At 35.5% G+C, this 19650-nt stretch overlaps 1 protein-coding gene across 4 annotated transcripts; it reads left to right on the forward strand.

The window, feature by feature from the left end:
• Positions 1-45: 45 nt before the first annotated feature.
• On the forward strand, positions 46-16505 carry KU80 (Ku80 family protein). Of its 4 annotated transcripts, XM_008793067.6 has the most exons (12): positions 46-260; positions 355-447; positions 602-653; positions 1457-1588; positions 2179-2579; positions 5200-5486; positions 6604-6799; positions 6897-7100; positions 12153-12320; positions 12399-12731; positions 15652-15782; positions 15882-16505. In XM_008793067.6, exons 1-12 carry the CDS (start codon positions 246-248, stop codon positions 15937-15939), a joined length of 2070 nt encoding a protein of 689 aa, XP_008791289.4. In that variant the 5' UTR covers positions 46-245; the 3' UTR covers positions 15940-16505. The 4 variants fall into 4 exon arrangements, with proteins under 4 accessions (XP_008791289.4, XP_026660874.4, XP_026660875.4 ...); XM_026805073.4 differs by lacking the exon at positions 1457-1588 and having other exon boundaries at positions 2206-2579; XM_026805074.4 differs by lacking the exon at positions 12153-12320 and having other exon boundaries at positions 61-260.
• Positions 16506-19650: the final 3145 nt, after the last annotated feature.

The following is a 19650-nucleotide window of genomic DNA, read 5'->3' on the forward strand; positions in this document are numbered from 1 at the left end:
ATGCACGTGCCACCTTTATAGTTTCCGTAATAAGAACTCACCCACGGCCTCTTCTTCCCCGGTCCCCCTCCTGCCGCTTGGCGTAGGCGGGAAGGAGCTCAATGCGAGCGGAGCTCTTTACGCACACACTCTTCTACATTTAAATGTATTTTGAACACTTCCCACCCTAACCATTCTAATAAGCTTCTCCTCTCTTTTCGTCTCGCCTCGCGGGGTCTCGATCTCTCTTCGCCTCCAGGAACCAAATGGCTCGTAACAAGGTAGCCATCCCAACCCTAATTTAATCTCGCTCTCTTATCTCTCCCCCTCCCCGAAAGATCTTCTTTGTTGTTTTGATTTCTTTTCGTTGCACAGGAAGCGGTAGTTTTGCTACTCGACGTTGGCCCATCGATGCACAGCGTTCTTTCTGAGGTTGAAAGGGTCTGCTCTATGCTCGTACAGAAGAAGGCAGGGTTTTTTTTTTTCCTCATCCAGTTTCCAGTAGCTTTTGGGAAAAAATTTGTTATTATTAAGTTCTTTCTGTTTTCTTTGTAGGAATTCTTCAGTTAAAATGAGTATCTGATGTGAATTTGTCTTGTTGTTCCTTTTGTTCTTCTTGCAGCTAATTTTTGGTAAGAGCGACGAAGTGGGGGTTGTCTTATTTGGAACCGACGGTACTCTTCTCCTCCAGCCAAAAAAAAGGGATTTTTTAATACTTTGCACGAGTAATTATAATTATTGTTATATCGGTATTAAAAAAAAATAAAATTGGCCATGACGATGCTTTAGATAGTCACTAGAATTCTTGCAGTGGGTGAAAAAGATAAAAAGAAAGCCATTTTTTTTTTTTGTCCCAACCATACTTTATATTTCAATTAATTTAAGGCCCGTACTTCATCGTTTTGAGCTACATGTGCATCTAAAGGCTCTTTTTTTCAGTTGGGAGAAAAATATTTACTCCATGTGCTTCTTCATGCTTGCTATCTTGATTATTTAAGGCTTGCCATCCCTTTTCTGACATGAATGTCTGAGCCCTGGCTCTTGAATGGGTCGTATTTGGCCTTCATTTACCTGATGTATAAGTCCATTGCTTTAATCTCTGCCTGTGCAACTGGGTTGTGTTTAATTGTTTATGATTTATTCCGAGAAATTTGAGTTTGTCTCTACTCTGTCTTTTTTTTTAAAAAATTTTATTTAGAGTAGAAAACTTTGAACCATCTTTATTTGCCTCCCTTGCTATAGGAATGACTCTGCCATTTGTCACTTTGATACTAGTTTTTATTCCCCCCCCCCCCCCCCTCCCCAATGATTTTCTAGATAGATAATTTCCATTGAAATTACCAGTGAAACAATATCATTACTTTCTGTCATGCTTTTGAATTCTTGTAAGTGCACAAGTTTCAGTAGTTGTTCTGATTTTTTAATCTTTTTTCGTCAATTGAATCTCTGGCTAATGAGATGCTGTTGAAATTCCCAGATACATGCAATGAGCTTCAAAAGGAAGTGGGTGGATATGAACATATAGTGGTTTTACGTAATATTAGTGTTGTTGATGGAAATGCAGTGGATTTTCTACAAAATCTTCCGAGAGGAAATTTCCGTGGTGACTGTATCCACAATCCATTCCTCATGGACAATATCTGCCTTTTGTTTCTGCTACTATCTTTTCTTCTTGCTTGCTGTATTTAAGTTCAATTTTGGACATCCAGTATTGTTTCCATGGCCATTGGTTTGGCATTTTTTTTGCCTTCTTAAAGTCGAAAAAAACAAAACTAGCTTGTTGTCTTTTAGCTTGTGTTTGTGGAGTTTCGTAATTTTTCATGGGGGCAAGCACCATGGCAGTTGAAGTTTTGTTTGCATAATCATTCTATCCACCTAAGACTTTATCTTCTGGAATTTTTTCTTTCTGTAGTACTTGGACTTTTTGTACACTGCATATCATATTGTTCAGCCAGGATCTCTGCTTCATAAAAAAAAGACTGTCTTGACATTTTTAATTATTGATATCATTTATTTGGAGGCACAGATGCATAGATACATTCCTCTTAAAATTTAGTTTTGCATCGTTTCTGTTAAGTGACTGAGAATGTTTTGGATGTTTTATTGCAATAACTTCTCGCTAGATTTGCTTGCGCAGATATCTGTGCCTAAAGGATTTTCTCCTAACTCAGGCTTGTAATACCCTTGACTCCTTGTTAGTTATTGATGCCATTGTTGTTGGAATAGACTTGCTGATAAAGAAATTTGGACCTACAAACAAGGGAAAACAGCGCATATGTCTCATGACTGATGCAAGGTATCCAATTAAAGCGCCTTATGAGGGGACAAAAGAAGATCAAGTCAACACCATCTCTCAAATGATGCAAACTCATGGAATAAGACTAGATTGTATAGTTATCAGAGAAAAACTACCAGAAGCTGATCTGAGGGTAATGGAGGAAAATGATAATCTACTGGATCAGTTCTCAAGGAAAGCAATAGCAAAAATAGTACATGTTGATAGCTCAACATCATTGTTGGGTGCTCTTAAAACTCGAAATATTTCCCCAGTGACAGTGTTCAGGGGAGATCTGGAACTAAGCTCAACAATGAAGATCAAGGTAAGAATTGAATGTGATAGATTCAGAAGAAGCAGTTATCTGCAAATCAGGTCACAAGAATATACAATATTTGTGCTGGTGTTGTTTTTTAATAAATTCGTAATTAAATGAAAAGGATGATCTTCTGATCTTTAAATGCTTATATTAACAAATGAACATAAACTTGACCTTATATTCATGTGCTTAATTTTATTATAGGAAGGATATGCTGCTTCCTTAACTACGAGGGCTACAATATTGTTAAACATTTTCTCTTTCTCTGTCATAAGATGTATCTCAATTAATTACGACTTCCTCTTACCCCAGCAGGATATATACATGAATATTTGATTTTGGTTGTTACTGTGCAACTGCAACCTGTCAAAAGTTCTCAGTTATTTTGGGTATGAGGTTGCTAAATTTATGCCTTGTCACTGCTAAGACTAGCTATTTCTCATAGTAGTCATTTGACTTATAAGATTTCAATGCTGATGCTGCAACACAAATTCTTTGTCAATTCTTCTCAGTATTATGGGTAACAGTATAAGCCATTAACTGTAGTGGCCATCTTCATACAACTGTGGAATTACTACTGCACATGATTTTGTTTTTAATATCCATCTGACTTTTAACTTGATGTGCTATATGACTTCTGTCCTACAGAACTTCCACATCCCTCTCCCCCACAGAAGAAAACTTTTTTCCTTTTTTTGTTGGGCTTGGGGGTGGAGGAGGTTTTGAAAGTCATATAATGGTGCATGGTGATATGAAGTGTTTTAGGGGAAATAAGATAAGGAAGTGATTAGGTGGTACTTGAATGGCAGCAAAACTAAATGATTTTGGAGAATAAGAAAAATATGGAAACAGGGTCTGAGTGGAAAACAAGAGCAGCTTGGAAGAGATAAATATAGAAGTCAGGGTGTGTAAACATTATACTTAAAACTAGATTGTGAAAGGCTAGCATAAAAATAGGTGCTCCATCAACTGAGGAAACAACCGTTAATGTACATACATAAGTATACACACAGACACACATATAAATTATCATTAGAATGGTAATCATACCACAAGCAATGTAAAAAGCGGAGTACTTACATTGGTATAATACTGCAACTCTATGAAATCTAAAGATTGTAGCTTTGACGCTGGATTTTTTTGAGGTAAATATCTCCAAACAAGATTGTTTTAATAAAAACGTTGAGCATAGGAGTATTATCTATGCTTGATAAGTAAAATGTGCTCCTGTTAATATCTACAAGTTATGATGGGCATTTTTGACATGTAAAGAGTGGTTAACAATTCAAACTTGTGATGCAAAAGAATATATTTGAACTTATTGGATAATTGATTTCAGCAGGTTGTTTGGCTGGTAATGGGTTACAGTTAATATGAGCTATCTATTATGCACTGTTTGATGTTGTAAAAGTTAGTTTAGGAAGTGGAAACATTCTTAATTAATTCCAGCTCTTTGCTGGGATGAATTAGAGTGTAAGTTATGATAAGTTAGAAGATTGATTTAAGTTAAATTGGGTCAATCTTCCATTGGTCTCAACTCAGATTCAAATGGTGTGAACTTGTCTTGGTAATATTATTGCTATGTCTTTGATTTATGAAATTTATTTAGATTGTTAACTAACCAATGGATCCCAAAAGCTTAAATTGATAGGGAAAGGGTCCACAATACATGTCTGGCTTAACACTCCCCATCATGTGTGATTCGGACCACAAACATGGAGAGATAATAGAGTCAACGCCCTTCATGTGCTGCCCGACCATGTACATGGAGGGATGATAGAGTCGGAGACATACAAGGATCAGGATCACAAATAATTAGGGATGATTAAATAAATAACTAATGAGATTCAAACTTGTGACCTCCAGCAAACCTGAGCTCAGATATCATATTCACTAATCAATTGATCCCAAAACCTTAAGTTGATAGGGAAAGGGTCAACAATGTATGTCAAGCTTAAGGCTTCACACCCCTTCTCAAGTGCAGCTTGGGCCATACATGCGAAGGAATAACAAAGTCAGACGATGGTGAAAAGCGGAGTTCACATGAAAATTTTTATATTGATCTCAAAGCTATTGACACCAGTCAAATCCTTTATGAAGTTACTATCAGAAATTTCTGGATGTTGGCATGCCTTACCGAATTGTGCATAGTGGTATGTAAATGTTAGATATGTTACATGGACTCTGGTTCGTGTGTTAGGTGCTGGTTTGTTCAAGCGTTGGATCCTTTCAATGTCCAAGAATTTCTTCCTATAGAGCCGTGTTCGAGTGTTATATGAATGTCCATGCTTGAGTGTCATGTGTGGGTATTTTGACTAAATTGAAGGGTCCAAATCCACCTACTTATCCATCTCTCAATCATAAAGTTTCTCCAAAGTTATAAAAATCCTTTTGTATGGTTTTTGCAGAGTTTTTATAGTAGGTCACTACTTATATCACTAAACTTGGCTCATTTGTATGAATGGATTACTTAATTTTATTTATGGTCCTCACCTTTCTGCTTGCCATACTCGTGCTTTATATATCTCAAAGCTTAGTTTTTTCGTCCCCTGATTACAACCTTTTACAATTTCTGGCATTTTGTTAATATATAGATTCATTGTACTGTGACCTTTTTTTTATCCAGGTATGGGTTTATAAAAAAACATCTGAGGAGAAATTTCCTACATTAAAAAAGTATTCTGACAAAGCACCTTCATCTGATAAATTTGCTACTTATGAAGTTAAAGTTGATTATGAGTACAAAAGCATGGAAGATCCTGATAAAGTTGTTCCGCCAGAACAGAGAATCAGAGGTTATCGTTATGGGCCACAAGTAGTTCCTATATCATCAGCTGAATGGGAAGCAGTCAAGTTCAAACCTGAGAAGGGTGTAAAGCTGTTAGGATTTACAGATGCTTCCAACATATTACGGTAAGCTATTTGCTTTAGCTTGAAGAAGAAATGTCCCCGAAATGTTATTAATGTTCTAATATCATGGCTTTCACCTACTGAGAATGATCCATTCCCAAGTCTCATACGCCACTGGTCATGCATTTTTAGTCTCCGACCATTCGGCCAGTATTGTTTACTTTGTTCGCTTATTCAGCCATCTTTTTGCTTCCTTTTGCACTATTCATGCAGTGGTTCTTGTAATTGTCTACTATCTTTGAGATACTGTCTCTCAGACTACTTACTCTTTCCACCTTCCCACTTTGACTGCAAAATTTTTTTGATGCTGATCAGGACCATGATGTCAACAAATTGTAGTTTGCTCATTGGATGTAGTCTTCTTCTTGGTCAGTCTTATCTTAGTGGTAAAAGAAAGGAAAAAAAGAAAATAAAGAAAAAATATGGCTGACACCACCTGTAAGATTGTTTAACCAAGGCCTCAAACAAGTGATGGGAATTAGTGAAAGCTTTAGCAAACAGTGTTGCTTTGCTATTTCTCTTTTTATATATTCCGACAACTTATGGATAACTAACATTTTCTTTATTTTGACATAATTATCCTTATTATATGGGACATTTTCCAACTTGATTTGGAGAGTAGTCAATGACTAACTGTGTTACAAGTCCCCCCCAACAAGGCTTGTATACTCATGAGTCATGACCTTTAGGGTTGTGGATTTTTGAAGTCTCACAACCTTGATTTGGAAGTCTTATGGAACTGCCAGTCCAGGGTTTTGAAATTGGCACATCCTAGCCTAGACCTATAGAATATAGACTTCAGGCAATGTGCCAACTTTATTTGGAAGCTGGTCAAGGAGTTCAAGAGTCATACTTTTGAGACCTACATACTGTAACTTGAAGAGGTTGGTTAAGGACCTGAAAATATTTTAAATCTAGGTTTGAACTATTTATGGATGCATACCGTTGGTATAGATTCATAAAGATTTATGAAACATAACAATTGTTGCAGACCTGGAAATTGTTAGTATGAGATCTAGCAAACTTCAGGAGCCCAATGTGGCCTTGCGAGCTATAAAGGTCGAGCAACTCGGCAACTTGGTTTGGAGTCATGAAAGTTTGTTCTGTTATTTTTATCTAGGCACTATTACATGAAGGATGTATATATCTTTGTTCCTGAACCGGGCAACAAAAAAGCAATTGTTGCAGTTTCTGCTATAGCTAGAGCAATGAAGGATATGAACAAATCTGCTATTTTGAGGTGTGTTTGGAGACAAGGTCAAGGAAATGTTGTGATTGGGGTGTTGAGGCCCAACATATCTTCTGTGGACAATATTGTAAGTTGTTTCACACTGTTGCTTTGTATATATACTTGCTTAACTTCTGGATTCAGAGTTTTCTTACCTGATTCATGTTATTGGTTCTTTCGAGCAGCCAGATTCGTTCTACTTTAACGTGCTTCCTTTTGTTGAGGATGTTCGAGAATTTCAATTTCCATCCTTCAGCAGTTTCCCATCATCATGGCAGCCAAATGAACAACAGCAAGAAGCAGCAGATAACCTTGTCAAGATGTTAGACCTTGCACCATCTAGCAAAGAAGTGCTGCAACCTGACTACACACCAAATCCAGTCCTGGAGGTGTCATATTGCTTTACTCAAATAGTCTCTCATTCCTGCTATGATAAAATCAGAGTTGTTTTGGACACTTATCTGATAAGATTACTTCACAATCTCAATATAATTATTTTGATCAATTTTGTTTTTTGGGCTTTGTGTATATGCCATGTATTTGCTCTATTTACCTGACTTCTAGAATTATTATGATGTTCAACATGTTCTTTAATTGTGCAAAAAGTAATTTAATTTTTATTTGTTTGGTTCAACATCAGAGGGATACATAGTTATATGGAGCACAGATTTCATGTCTAGTTATCTTAAGTTGTTAGCTTTACTTGTTAAATTATAATTAACTGCCAGAAGCTTTAACTGTTAACCCACATGTAATGGATTCAGAATGTTCAGGACAGTACAACGCCTATAATATGATTTTATAGACCATGGGTTTAATGGTAGATATCAAAGAAGACACCTTTTCTGAAATTCGCATAAGTTTCCTCCCAGTCCCCTCCCTCTTCCATGCTCTTCAATCATTACAACACCATTGCTCTTGCATGGTTCCTTCTCCTGACTAGATTAAAAAGACGCATCATGGTTCTATTATACAGCATAATGGATATTCTACAACCACACTGGCCATCATACCTCATTTCAAGAGGGGATCTCAGGTCTCTACTTGCTTATATATATATTGCCCTGCTTTCTTCCGGTCCACGGGCATCAAGCTATTATTGGCTCCTATTCTTTGGCCTTCTTTAACACCAAATTTTAAGATGTATTTTAAGAAGTGCACAACACAATGATAATAGAATTCCCTTCATAATTTGAGCATTGTAATTCTTGATTTAGGGGACATGTTACCAGAACCGCTAGATGGAGGGACGGGCTGTTTCGGTGAAACTGTTTGTTTGAGGGTTCTATTATTCATTGACATGTACCTATTTATATGTTAATATCTCCTTCCTACATTCAATGGGTATGATATTTCATTAGTGTATATGTTAATTCTCTATCTGTTGTAGTTATGATGTGTGAATGGTACAAAGATGTAATAACAACCACTATAATTATTGCAATGTGCTCTTATAATGGTCATAGTGTATAGAAAATGTTATATTTTGTGGGTTGTGGATATTATAATACAAATGTGCCCCAAGGTCGAAGGAACCAGTACCGGGCACCGTACTGGTTCTCCGACGAGACGACTCGGTACAGACCGTGCCGGGCCCATACCGCGAGAGGGCACGACGCTGTTGGAGAGAGGAAAAGAGAAAGAGAGAGCAAGCGGGGGAGGAAGGGCTGGAGGAGGGTGGCGGAGGCCGCGACCGGACCTCTGTTTCGTTCGAAATAGAAGAACTAGCTGCGGCCTCGGCTGCCGCAGCCTCCGCCGCCCTCTGCCGGCGTCCTCCACCTCTCCTTCTCCCTGTCCCGCTCGCTCTCTCTTTCCTTCTTCTTCTCCGGCTCCGGCAAGCATCTCATTTTTACAGCCGGTATTGTACTGGTGAGCCACTGAAACGGCTCGGAACGAGCGGAACTGCCCGGTTCGGGACGGTTCCACCGACCTTGATGTGCCCTAAAACCATCGGAACATTCACTATAATGTTTTGACTGTTTTTAGTTGAAATCATAATTTAGATTGACCTCCACGTAATTTAATTTATGTTGTATATCCTTAAGTATTTGTTTATGTGTTTCCCTATGGCTAAATGCAGACTACTCAAGTATCAATTTTTCTCAAAGAAGCAAACCTCCTAGTGCCCTCCCTCCCTTGCCCCCTCGCCCAATCATTTGTTGCCAATCTCTGGCTTGATTGAAGTACTATCATGGAGAAATTACATGGACTGTATAGGGAGCCAACAATAGCCAAATTTCACGTGATAGATGGGGTGCACCAACTCTATATTGGACCATGTCCTTGCCTTTGTGATACTATGTCAAATTTAACTTTCTTGTCTCTTGCATCAATAATCACCTTTGCCTACTTTGCTTTCAAATTTATATTGTTTTCTTTTTCTTCTTTTATTATCCTTCTCCATTCTTTGGTTCAGCCATGTCTCAGTACAAGTTCAACCACCTTCCATAAATCAGATCACTTACTAACCATGAGATGGCCAGAAATGGCATAAAATTTAATGGTTAAATGACTACAAAATATTTATCTTAAAAATATGTTAACTTGTTAAGTATGATAAATTGCTTTATGTTGGATGGAGTAGATCACCACATCTTTAGGAAGGATACTGTTTCTATGGGACAAAAAAGTAATTCTGTTGGATATTCTATTCCTATCTATAGAAATACAAGCCATCTGCATGTGCAATGCACGCACCACTAAAACTAGGATACACACAAATTTGTAGATTTGTATGTATGTATGTACATGTACACGTGCTTGCATACGTGCATGTATATGTTGTATATTTATATGTGTATACTTTCCTTAGTGGAATAAAGTACAAACTAATTCTTAAAATTAGATTGGACTTTGGAGAGGTAGTAGGAGAAGAAATAAAATGTGAGTGCTATTGTATCAGAGTAATAGCCTGTAGTTGTGCACGTGTTATAGCATATTTTTGGCAATCTATGCGCGAATCCCTGAGTAAGATGCTCTATTTGTAGGGTGAATGGCTTAGTGTGCTCCAAGGAGACTCGTGACATTTCACTTGTTCCAAGTTTTATCATACTAGAGCATGGCACTGTCATCTTTATTCCTGCTCAAAAGCATCAACAACCTTAGTATGCGAGTTCCAATTATTTTCTGGATGACCTTCAAAATTATATCGAATCATCATGTCTCGGTGCTTTCCACTCACTTGTTGAAGCATTGCTGGGGTCTACTTCCTATCATTTCAACCACCAAGTATGTTGACCGTATGATAAGAGACCTCATGGTATGTCTTGATGGTTTCTTATCCTTAGCTTTTGATTCAAAAATAGACATTCCTACAGCCAAATTTGACCCAGTTTTTCAGCCAACAACTAATGCACAGAAAGTTGTTTACTTATGATCATATGCTATTATTGATCCACCAAATTGCTTGAGGTAGTGGTCTTTCTGGTTATCTATTTCATCTTCTTCTGTACCAAATTGCTTGAGGTAGTAGACAATTCACTCCTTTTAATTCAATTAATTTGGATTTAGCATCCTTTCAATTCATTTCTAATTCCCTAATTTCATTCTTTTGAACAGGGTGCCAATTTTGGCATCTTTTGAGCAAGCTTCCTTTGTTTTATCATTGTGGGCCATTGACCCTTTCCTCAAACTTGCGGTTTTCTCTTTTACGCTGTAACCTCTCTCTCTCTCTCTCTCTCTAGGATACTTTTACTCTGATAATGCTACCACCAATAACTAAATGTTGGTTGTCTATTCTTCACTTAACTGTTTCTACTTCACCCTATTCACTGTTTGATACCTGCCTTATTGTGCCTTATTGTGCCATGGGATTCGCATTTGGCTGATTCATCAATCTTCTTTTGAAGATTTTTTATGTAAAGCAAGTTCATCTTAATATCACTTATTAGTGATCTCTTTATTTTTTCTCATCTTTTTCTATGCTCTAGGATATTGGGCATGCTAATTCTTTAGTCTTTAGGCTTCTACCATCAATACCATCATCAGGTAGATGTGTTCTTAGGTGTCTTACCACGTACATATTTATGATGTGTCATATTTTGTTGTTTCACATTTTGAACCATCATGTGCAACATATCTATTAAGTGTTATGCTTCCTTGGTTAACTACTTCTATTGACTAGCTTAATTCCCAGACCTTAATTGACATGCTTATTTGTTCCCTTTTTGCTTTGCCGAATTCCATGACATTTGTCTTCAATAAATCTTCATGCATTCCTAGCTCAAAGATGCTGTTGTTTAGCTATTGGATTATCTTAGTGGTCTCAATGTCATCCTTTGCCTGCCCTCTTTGCCAGACATCTAGTTGACTTCTTTGATTGATCTGAAAGCTCTCTATGAAGTTTCTTGCTTCTTCCCAGTGTCCTTACTTACAAATTCTGATGATGCTGCCCCAACCATATTTCGCAAAACAAAAAGAAGGTGTTATGTATCTTTGCAAAGTTTACTTGTTCAATAGATCCTGAAAAATATGCTCTTAGATTATGCTAATTTAATATTTTCTAGCTAACTAACATATGCTACGTTATTTAACCCTTTTAGTATGACATTTTTAATTGCTTTCTAGGATATCAAGACATGTTTTAAAAATATAAATATAGTTTTTTTAATTAATCTGAACACAAATATGATCAGAAACTACCCCAGATATCTATGCTGATTGTAATTTAACCCCTGTGTGCTGTTTAATTTCAAGTAATTTGTCATGCAAGTTGACATTTTTTTGGAGATTTTTTTAAGTAGGTCATACAAATTTACATTACAAAGCTATTTTATACATTAAGTACACAAATAAATACTTATAGTCTGATAAAAGCTACAAGCAGATATATTTATATTTGCATATTAACAAGATACTTGTACCAGTACTGTCAGCAGCTTATATTAGTACTGAAGGAAGTTTATGAATGCAAACTTACCCGATTTTCTAGCCTTCAGTCCAATGCGGGATGATGATTTTTTATTCTTACATTTTCCAATCTATAATCTAGTCGCTGAATCCTGTAAAAGGGAAAAATTGACATGGGAGGGTTCCAGGCCATCTACAGTAGAAATGATACTTTGAGATGAAGCATATGTTTAAAATAGGAAAGTGGTGAATAACCTCGCATTGCCACATGCAAACCTGCATCAAACTGTTGATGAGTATGGAAGTGTCACATATTGAGAACAATTCCCACCTACACATCCCTGGAACTTTGAAAACTTAAATCTGGTATTTTGAGTGTACAAATTCAGTAGATCTGTACTGATTAGTCCAGAATTCACCTTTTCGTGCTTAAAGATTTCGTTGACCCAAAGATGGCAGAAAATATTTGTTTGATCATTCCATCCCGACTTATATTATTGTCTTAATCCACAAAGTTGTAAATCTGTCAGAAAAAGTGGTTTCCTTATTGTTACTCCAATCAAGCTTGAAATTTCCTGGCATTTTTTTGCCAGCGTTTTTATCACTTTCTTGAATTGAAGTCAAAGCAGCCAGATGCTGATGTGCCTCCACTTGATGGAAGCCTTAAGAGGATAACTGAACCCAATCCTGCTGTTTTTTCTCACCACAAGTCTGTAATTGATAACTTCTGCAAAAATTTTGAGCTGAAGGAGAACCCAAAGGTCGAACATCATTGAACTCTTTTATTTTTTATTTTCAACGGAAGGCTATTTTCATCTGAATGCACTCCTCCAATGCAGAAAAAGAAGTCTTCTAAACGCGCCTGGAGGGGAAAACCATCAACTTTTAGTGAGAAGGAGGAAGGTGTTGATGGTGAGGCATCTGATATTCAGAGTTCTAATTTGATGAAAGATTCATCTAACATAAATGTTGAAAAAATTGGGAATCTGAATCCTGTCCAAGATTTTGAAGCCATGATGGCGCGTAGAGACAGTTCAAAATGGGTCAGCAAAGCAATAAAAGATATGCAAAATCATGTTTCTGATTTGTTAGAAAATTCTTATGATGGGGATGCTTACAGCAAGGCAATTGAATGTTTGGTGGCTCTTCGGAAAGGTTGTATTCTTGAGCAGGTAGCTTTCTTCCATCGAGTTTTGTTTACAATTTTCAGAACAAGCGCTGTATTGATTTACTGACATTTAATAGCAAATATGGTTCTGATAAATATTTAATTTATATAATATGATATTTTCACTTTTACAGTTAATACCAACACTTAGTAAGTTCAGTGGTTAAAATTACTCAAGAATCCCAAGCTGATATACAATATATAATGTTATACAAATCATTCATAACTAAATACTCCTAGGAGTTGACTAATTTTTTCAGTTATATAAAATCAAAATATATATGAAAAGAAAAATATGTTAAACCTGGAAAAATGAGAGTTTCTCTGTTGAAAACTTTATATATATGCATATATATATGCATTGGTGTATATAAACGTTTGCTCAAAGGTAAAACATACTCTAAACATTTATAAGGTATTTTATTATTAAAATGTACTTAAAATAATTATAATTTTGAAAACTATTTTAAAACACAAAATAACAACTACTAAAGATTATGAACTTCTGGTAGTGTTTGGATAAAGGGTGGGGTTTACATGTGTTGTAGTTGCTACATTTGCAGCTACACTTCTGGTTGGTTCAATGGGTTTGCAATTGCAGTAAAATAAAATCCCAAGTTTGTTTGCTGTAAATTACAACTATAAAGTGTATTTGGTTTGTACTTTTAGATCAGTATTAATTATTGCTCTCAACCATTATCCTTGTTGGGACTTAAATCCATCGTAAATATGCCTCTAAAGCCTTTTCCAGTTGTGGTAGTTTGTCTTATGGCCAATTTAATCATAAGACAAGATACTATAAAAAGGGCACCCAAATGCAGTTTGACTTGCAGAATTTTGATTAACTTATAGCAATCCAAATACTGGGAAAATGCCGCCTTCAACTAGGTTGCACTTAAATCCAGTTGTATGTATCTAAACACTACCTTGGTGATTAAGTTATAGAGTTTCAAGGTTCACTTGTATTCGTTGGTGGAAAGCACGAAACCACATTTAGCTAGTTGTTTGTTATACGAAAGTTGAATAATCTATTTGCAATATTTCTAATTGTATTATATATTTATAATACACTTTATTATCATGTTACCTGTGGGGGATTTGGCCTTTGTAAGTTGATAATTGCACCATTGGTTGCACACCATGGGGCATTGTTCCAATGCTTTCTTGCTACTTTTTATTTAAAGCTTCCCAACTGCGTCATCATAACTTCAAAGGTTTGTACTAAGATATTGGCATCCCTGTTGCCAATTCCAGTATTTCTGTACGGTTTTCTTGGTATTTACTTTGCAGTGGTACCTCCAATGAATATCACTGTTAGCCACCCTAGTTTATTGGTTCATCACTAAAATCTTAGTCAAAACTTGTAGAAATGAAAGGGTTTTAACTAATCTTCCTGCATGGATCTTAGATCTATTATTGGACAAGAGTGATAACAAAATGGTTTATTTTTTTCCCTTTTACTAATTTTAGTTTCTCATGAGGTTTTCATGCAATTTTAACTGCTTGCTATCAATATAATAATCTTAGTCATGCTTCATAACAAACAAGATGAGTGTTCTAGAGCTAGAATGTTGAGACAGTTATATGGTAAAACTAGGAACGGTAAGGTGAGGAATGGGTATAACAGAAGAAAGGTAGGAGAGGCACCAATTAAGGGAAAATGATGAGAACTAATTGAGAAGGGTATGGATATGCACAAAGAGAAAATCTGAGGAATCCTGTTGACGGAAATGCTTGAATCAGTAAAGAAGGCATAAGTTAACATGGATGGAGATTGTGAGAAAAGATTTAGAAAGCTTGAAGTGATATGTAGTTTGCCCTTGATGACGAAGATTTAAGCTTGATTGGTGAAAAAGGATTGTTGGTTAAGGTTGTTATGTTTTAAAAACTACATAAAAAATGTGAAGGGTAGAAAAAGAAACTGAAGATTATAGAAGATGCATTGTATCAATGGACTTGGTGAAATGTATATACTGTTTTCTATTTGCTAAGTTGTTTCTCCATAAGAATTAGTCGGGTTGGGGTAGTGATATTGTAATTCAATTGTAGGACAAGAAAGAAAATTGTACTCCAGGGTTTCAGAAAAAAATTATCTTGTGCATGTAAAAACGTGCTTCACCTAGGAGCTGATGAAATAGCCAAGTTTTGAGAAGGTGGCTTAGGAGAGGAACCACACCTTTTACTTGTTCATGAGTAAAAGAACTTGGCTCTTATGTGCTATTAAGATAATGAATCTACATCGATGTGGCATATGGAATTGTGAAATTAACATGGAACTCTTGGAGAACATTTTTTTTTTATTCCATCATCTATGAAGAACTGCATGAAGTCTAAACCATTGTATAAGGATGGAGATATAGATCATTCTGTTTTTCAGGTTTTGCCTAATTAAGGAAGCACAATTACCTCAAATTGATTAGGGTACTCCTGTTCTGGAACCTTATTTGCCTTCTTTCTTTATGTTCTACTTAACTGCAAGGTATCGAGTTCAAAATTTTAGTATAGAAAGTAACATAAGAATTACAGATTGACATGAATGGAAGTTGTAGATTGACATTAATGGACATTATGTTAAAAGATACAAGAAGCTTGAATAACATTAGAGGCAGCAGTAAAAAGGAATTTGGTGCATTAGATCCACAATGTCAACCCCAAATGGCAGTAATAAGGCTGTAGGGCTGTGGTTATGATTATAATTCCTGGAATCATTGGGCAGTCAACTACTTCTTCTCTGTTTCTGTGGTCCATGTTAACATCCTCTCGATTCACATAAATCGAGAAAACAACAAGATGTTTTTGGATCTAAGAGATAAAATGGTCATAATAATATGATTGATGTCTCTCTCATATTTGGATTACTTGTTTCTGTCCACCTTTCCCGCTCAGTTTATGTCTAGTAACTCTTATGCATTATTTATGCCTAGGAGCCAAAGGAATTCAATCGGTATCTGCTTGGTCTTTATGAGAAATGGAAAGACACTGATCTTGCCAATTTTTTTGAGCTGCTTTCGTCTAAAAGTTTAACATTGATCAGCCAAAAAGAAGCATCTGACAGGTTTGCTTGGTTTGCTCAGTCAACTTGCCTTTTCTCTTGAATCCATTAGGAATTTGATTACTGATCTTTTTATTTACCACATTTTCTTTGTTTGAACAGTAATGTGACAGAAGAGGAGGCCAAAAATTTCCCAGTCAAAACCGAGCTCAAATTCTAGTAGCCATGTTCTCACATCAGATTGACAAATTGCTGAAGTGGACTATGAGTATTGCTGGTTTGTATATTTATGGGAGATCACCACAAGTACCAAAAGCCTTTGACAAACAAACTCGTAAATGGGCAGCACCATGCCTCACAGCATTGATGCGAATTTTGCACAGCATAACTTGGCTAATTTTATAAAGACAGTTCTATCTTATTGCCAGGTTATTCCCCATTGTTTGTTATCCAACTGAAGTCCTTTGCTCTGACTGGTAATTTATGTCTGATCTCTTTAGCAAGATGTTTAGCAAAATGTCTAGCAAAAGATGGAGGCATGTCCCACAGTGGGTATCTGACGTGTTGTGAAGGCATACCCTCTATGTTGCCCTAATTTGTAGATTTTTAGGTATTTTGCCGTAGGTGCAATATGACAAGTAGATGCTTTCTTGTTTGGCCTCTATGGAGGTATGATCTTGTATATTTTTTGTGGATATTTCTTCATACAGCACTAATGAATGGGGAGAATGCTGGTAAGGTTATTCTGAGGAGTTTCAGGTAACTGAGCATCAAGATTGGTCAAAACTTTAGGTGTGACCTGGAGGAATATGCTATACCATTCTCTATTTTTTTTTCTTCATATTATTGATTCAGTATCTATTATATATGGTGAACTGTTCACCCTAATTAAGTGATAAAACAATAACTGTTTCGACTCCTGTCTCTCTCTCTTTCTCTGTTTTTTTTAGTCTTTTGGTAGAAGACAGGAGCAGAGCTCCATTTTTGGTCCTCCAGCTTGGCCAATTCAAGAGTCTAGAGTCCAGATTGGCTATGGCTCAGATTACAATATCTTAAAGCCATGTTAAGGATTAGATAGGTTTAATGACATCTCATGATAGAGCTTAGAATCAACATTAGCATATTTTGGAGCTTATATAAGGGGCTGGATGCTGTAAGAAAGGAAATGGAATGATGCATGATCTCTTTCATATTCTTTAGACGTTGTAAGTTTAGAGAGGGACATCTTCCTCTCTTTCTTCTCTCTAAGTGCGTCCGGTTAAGGACAACCGATTGTTCAAAATTCAGTTTTATGATTTTTCTCTTATCTATTTACCTATTATGCAAGGTAGCAGTGGTTTTGGGAAGAAAGAAAAGATGCTTCTTCTCCTGAGATTGTTTTAGTTCCTCTTTCCTTCTCTCACTATTTTCTTCTTATTTCATATAGTTATTTCTTTTGGTCGAGTTGGTTTACTAAATAACTTGCTGAAAATTTTTGTTATTATGCTATTTTACTGGTGAATGATGCTATCATAACATGTTTGTATTTTCTTCGATTCATCCAATTGATTGATATTTAATCATCACTTTTATTCTAGACCTATGGCTAAAGTCCAACTATGACAAACAGACTCAGCAATGGTGTCTTAGAACTTATATTACTTTCTAGTCTAGAATATGTACAGGCAATATTCCAACCAGTTTATGAATTAGTAAGACGCATTATGGTATACGTTTGGTCATTTGGATTTGTTGTTTAGATGGTTACTAGGGATCTGTCAACTTGGATTGTGTACATGCTACTGGATTAAGCTTAGATTCACACTGGCTCAAAACCAAAGGAGCTAAAGCAAAGTGTTGATATACCCACATTGCAGCATAACATATTCTATGATCCTTAAGAACCTTATAAATACATGCTATACCTTATGATATCAGTTTGAGCCTAATTTTATTTTTCCCACAAATATTCTACATGAATTGAGTGGCAGCTAACAGTAATTTGGAAAGACATGTAAATTTTTCTCTATCCACAAATTACCAAATTCAGAGACACTGTCTATTTACATTAACAATAATTTCCCACTATGACAATCTGTAAATTGCCTGTAGCATGAGTACTTTTCAAGTCACTAAATATTCTACAACAAGATATCCTTAATCTGGACTTAACTCAGCATGCTTTTGCTGCTTTGCATATGGTCTTAGAAAAAAAAAAAATTTAGACCTGTGCAGTGCGTAGAATTTGCAGATAAAAAAATATAAATTGACTAATTAAGATATAATAATTCAAATATTTTATGGTATAAAAATGCATTGCTTTTAAAAGAATTATATTATGTACTAATTTAAAAGATAAAAACAATCAAAAATATATAAAATAATCTTTTTAATATATTCAAAGCTAACCGTGATTCTATTATCAACAAAGTTTTTGTTACCATATCTATCAAGATAATCAAGAAAAATATGTGGAAAACCGACGTTGGAAACAAACTAATACTTGTGTGGTTCTGGTTGGGGGTGGGGGTTGTTCTTGCACAAACACTGTAACATGAAGTGGCCTTATGATTGATTTTCATAAATTGTTAATGAACTATGGAGCTTATAGGAACCTAGCTATCATATATATATATATATATATATATAAATATATATATATATATTTAATATCTATATCTATATATATATATTATGTATGTATGTATACACATGTGCATGCGTGTTCTATAAAAAACGAGTGCAGCTTGTAATCTTTATACTTGCTTGGGTTGGTTGTTAAATTTCTAGCGTGCCAGTACTGATCTATAGAAAAAATAACTAACTACCAAGAAAATAAGGGTTTGGAATATTCTTTGCGAGAATTGTGGTGTACTCGCATTGTGAGTTAAGATTTGATTGGAGTTATTAGATAGTCCTTAATATCTCATTACATCTACTTTAGTTTTATCAAGCATTATAATCTAAAAAAATAGAAAGGAGAAAGGAAATCATACTTAAGAATATATACCCAGACTCTTTTAGGAGAGATACCAGACCATAATAATGATACAATTATTACATTGCTAGTAATTATGTATAAAATAATGATAATTATTTAAATACCAAAAATTATTCTTTATTGAGATACCAAAGTTAATTTTTTCATTATATTTTTAAGTCTATTGTAAGCATAATTATAACTAGTGAGCCTTATATTAACTAGGTGGCGTGCTATTGAAATTCGGCATACAACTTGAGTAGGTTAGATAGACTTGTGTTTAAAACTATCTATTCACAAAAAGCATGAACCAAAAAGCATTATTCTAAATATACCTATAAAGTAGTCTGCAAAAAGTAAGGATTCATTGTAGATGTTTGGTGTAAGCTTATTATGATTGGAAAATAAAATTCACTAATATTAGTATATTAGTTTTTCTGCTTCATTTTGATTAATAGTAAAATTGTTCTATTATGACTTAGAGATCATGAGTTCGAAATATAAAAACAAACTCTTTATGGGCGAGAGTAAAGCTGTAGATATTTGATTATCCTCAGACTCCATAATGGTTGATTCTTGTATACTAGGATGTTCTTTTAAAGTCCGTCCGATTCCAAGCTTGGATAAAGGAGGGTTGCGATAAATTGATGACTAGCATAGAACTACAGCTACATCTGATAAACATGAATCTTATGCTTGGACAAGAGATGCAATATAAAAATAAGCAAAATTTCGATTGGTTCATTTTGGGAGAAGAGTAGGTTAAACATGGGCCAAGTTCGAGTTATCCTCGCCTTCAACCAAATTCTTTCTAGCTAAGCATCATATAGGTCTAACTTGACATAGACTAAGATTGGTTCATTAATATCTTTTGTGACAGCATAAGATCACATCATGTCAGCTTGTTGACTCAGAGGATCCAACTGAAAATTTTTATAGAGGGGAGAGCGTGAGTGAGAATCTCTCAAATTA

Source organism: Phoenix dactylifera, chromosome 16 (assembly GCF_051530095.1).
Source record: "Phoenix dactylifera cultivar Ajwa chromosome 16, Ajwa_hap1_PhDact_Kaust_v1.1, whole genome shotgun sequence".
Lineage (NCBI taxonomy): Eukaryota > Viridiplantae > Streptophyta > Magnoliopsida > Arecales > Arecaceae > Phoenix > Phoenix dactylifera.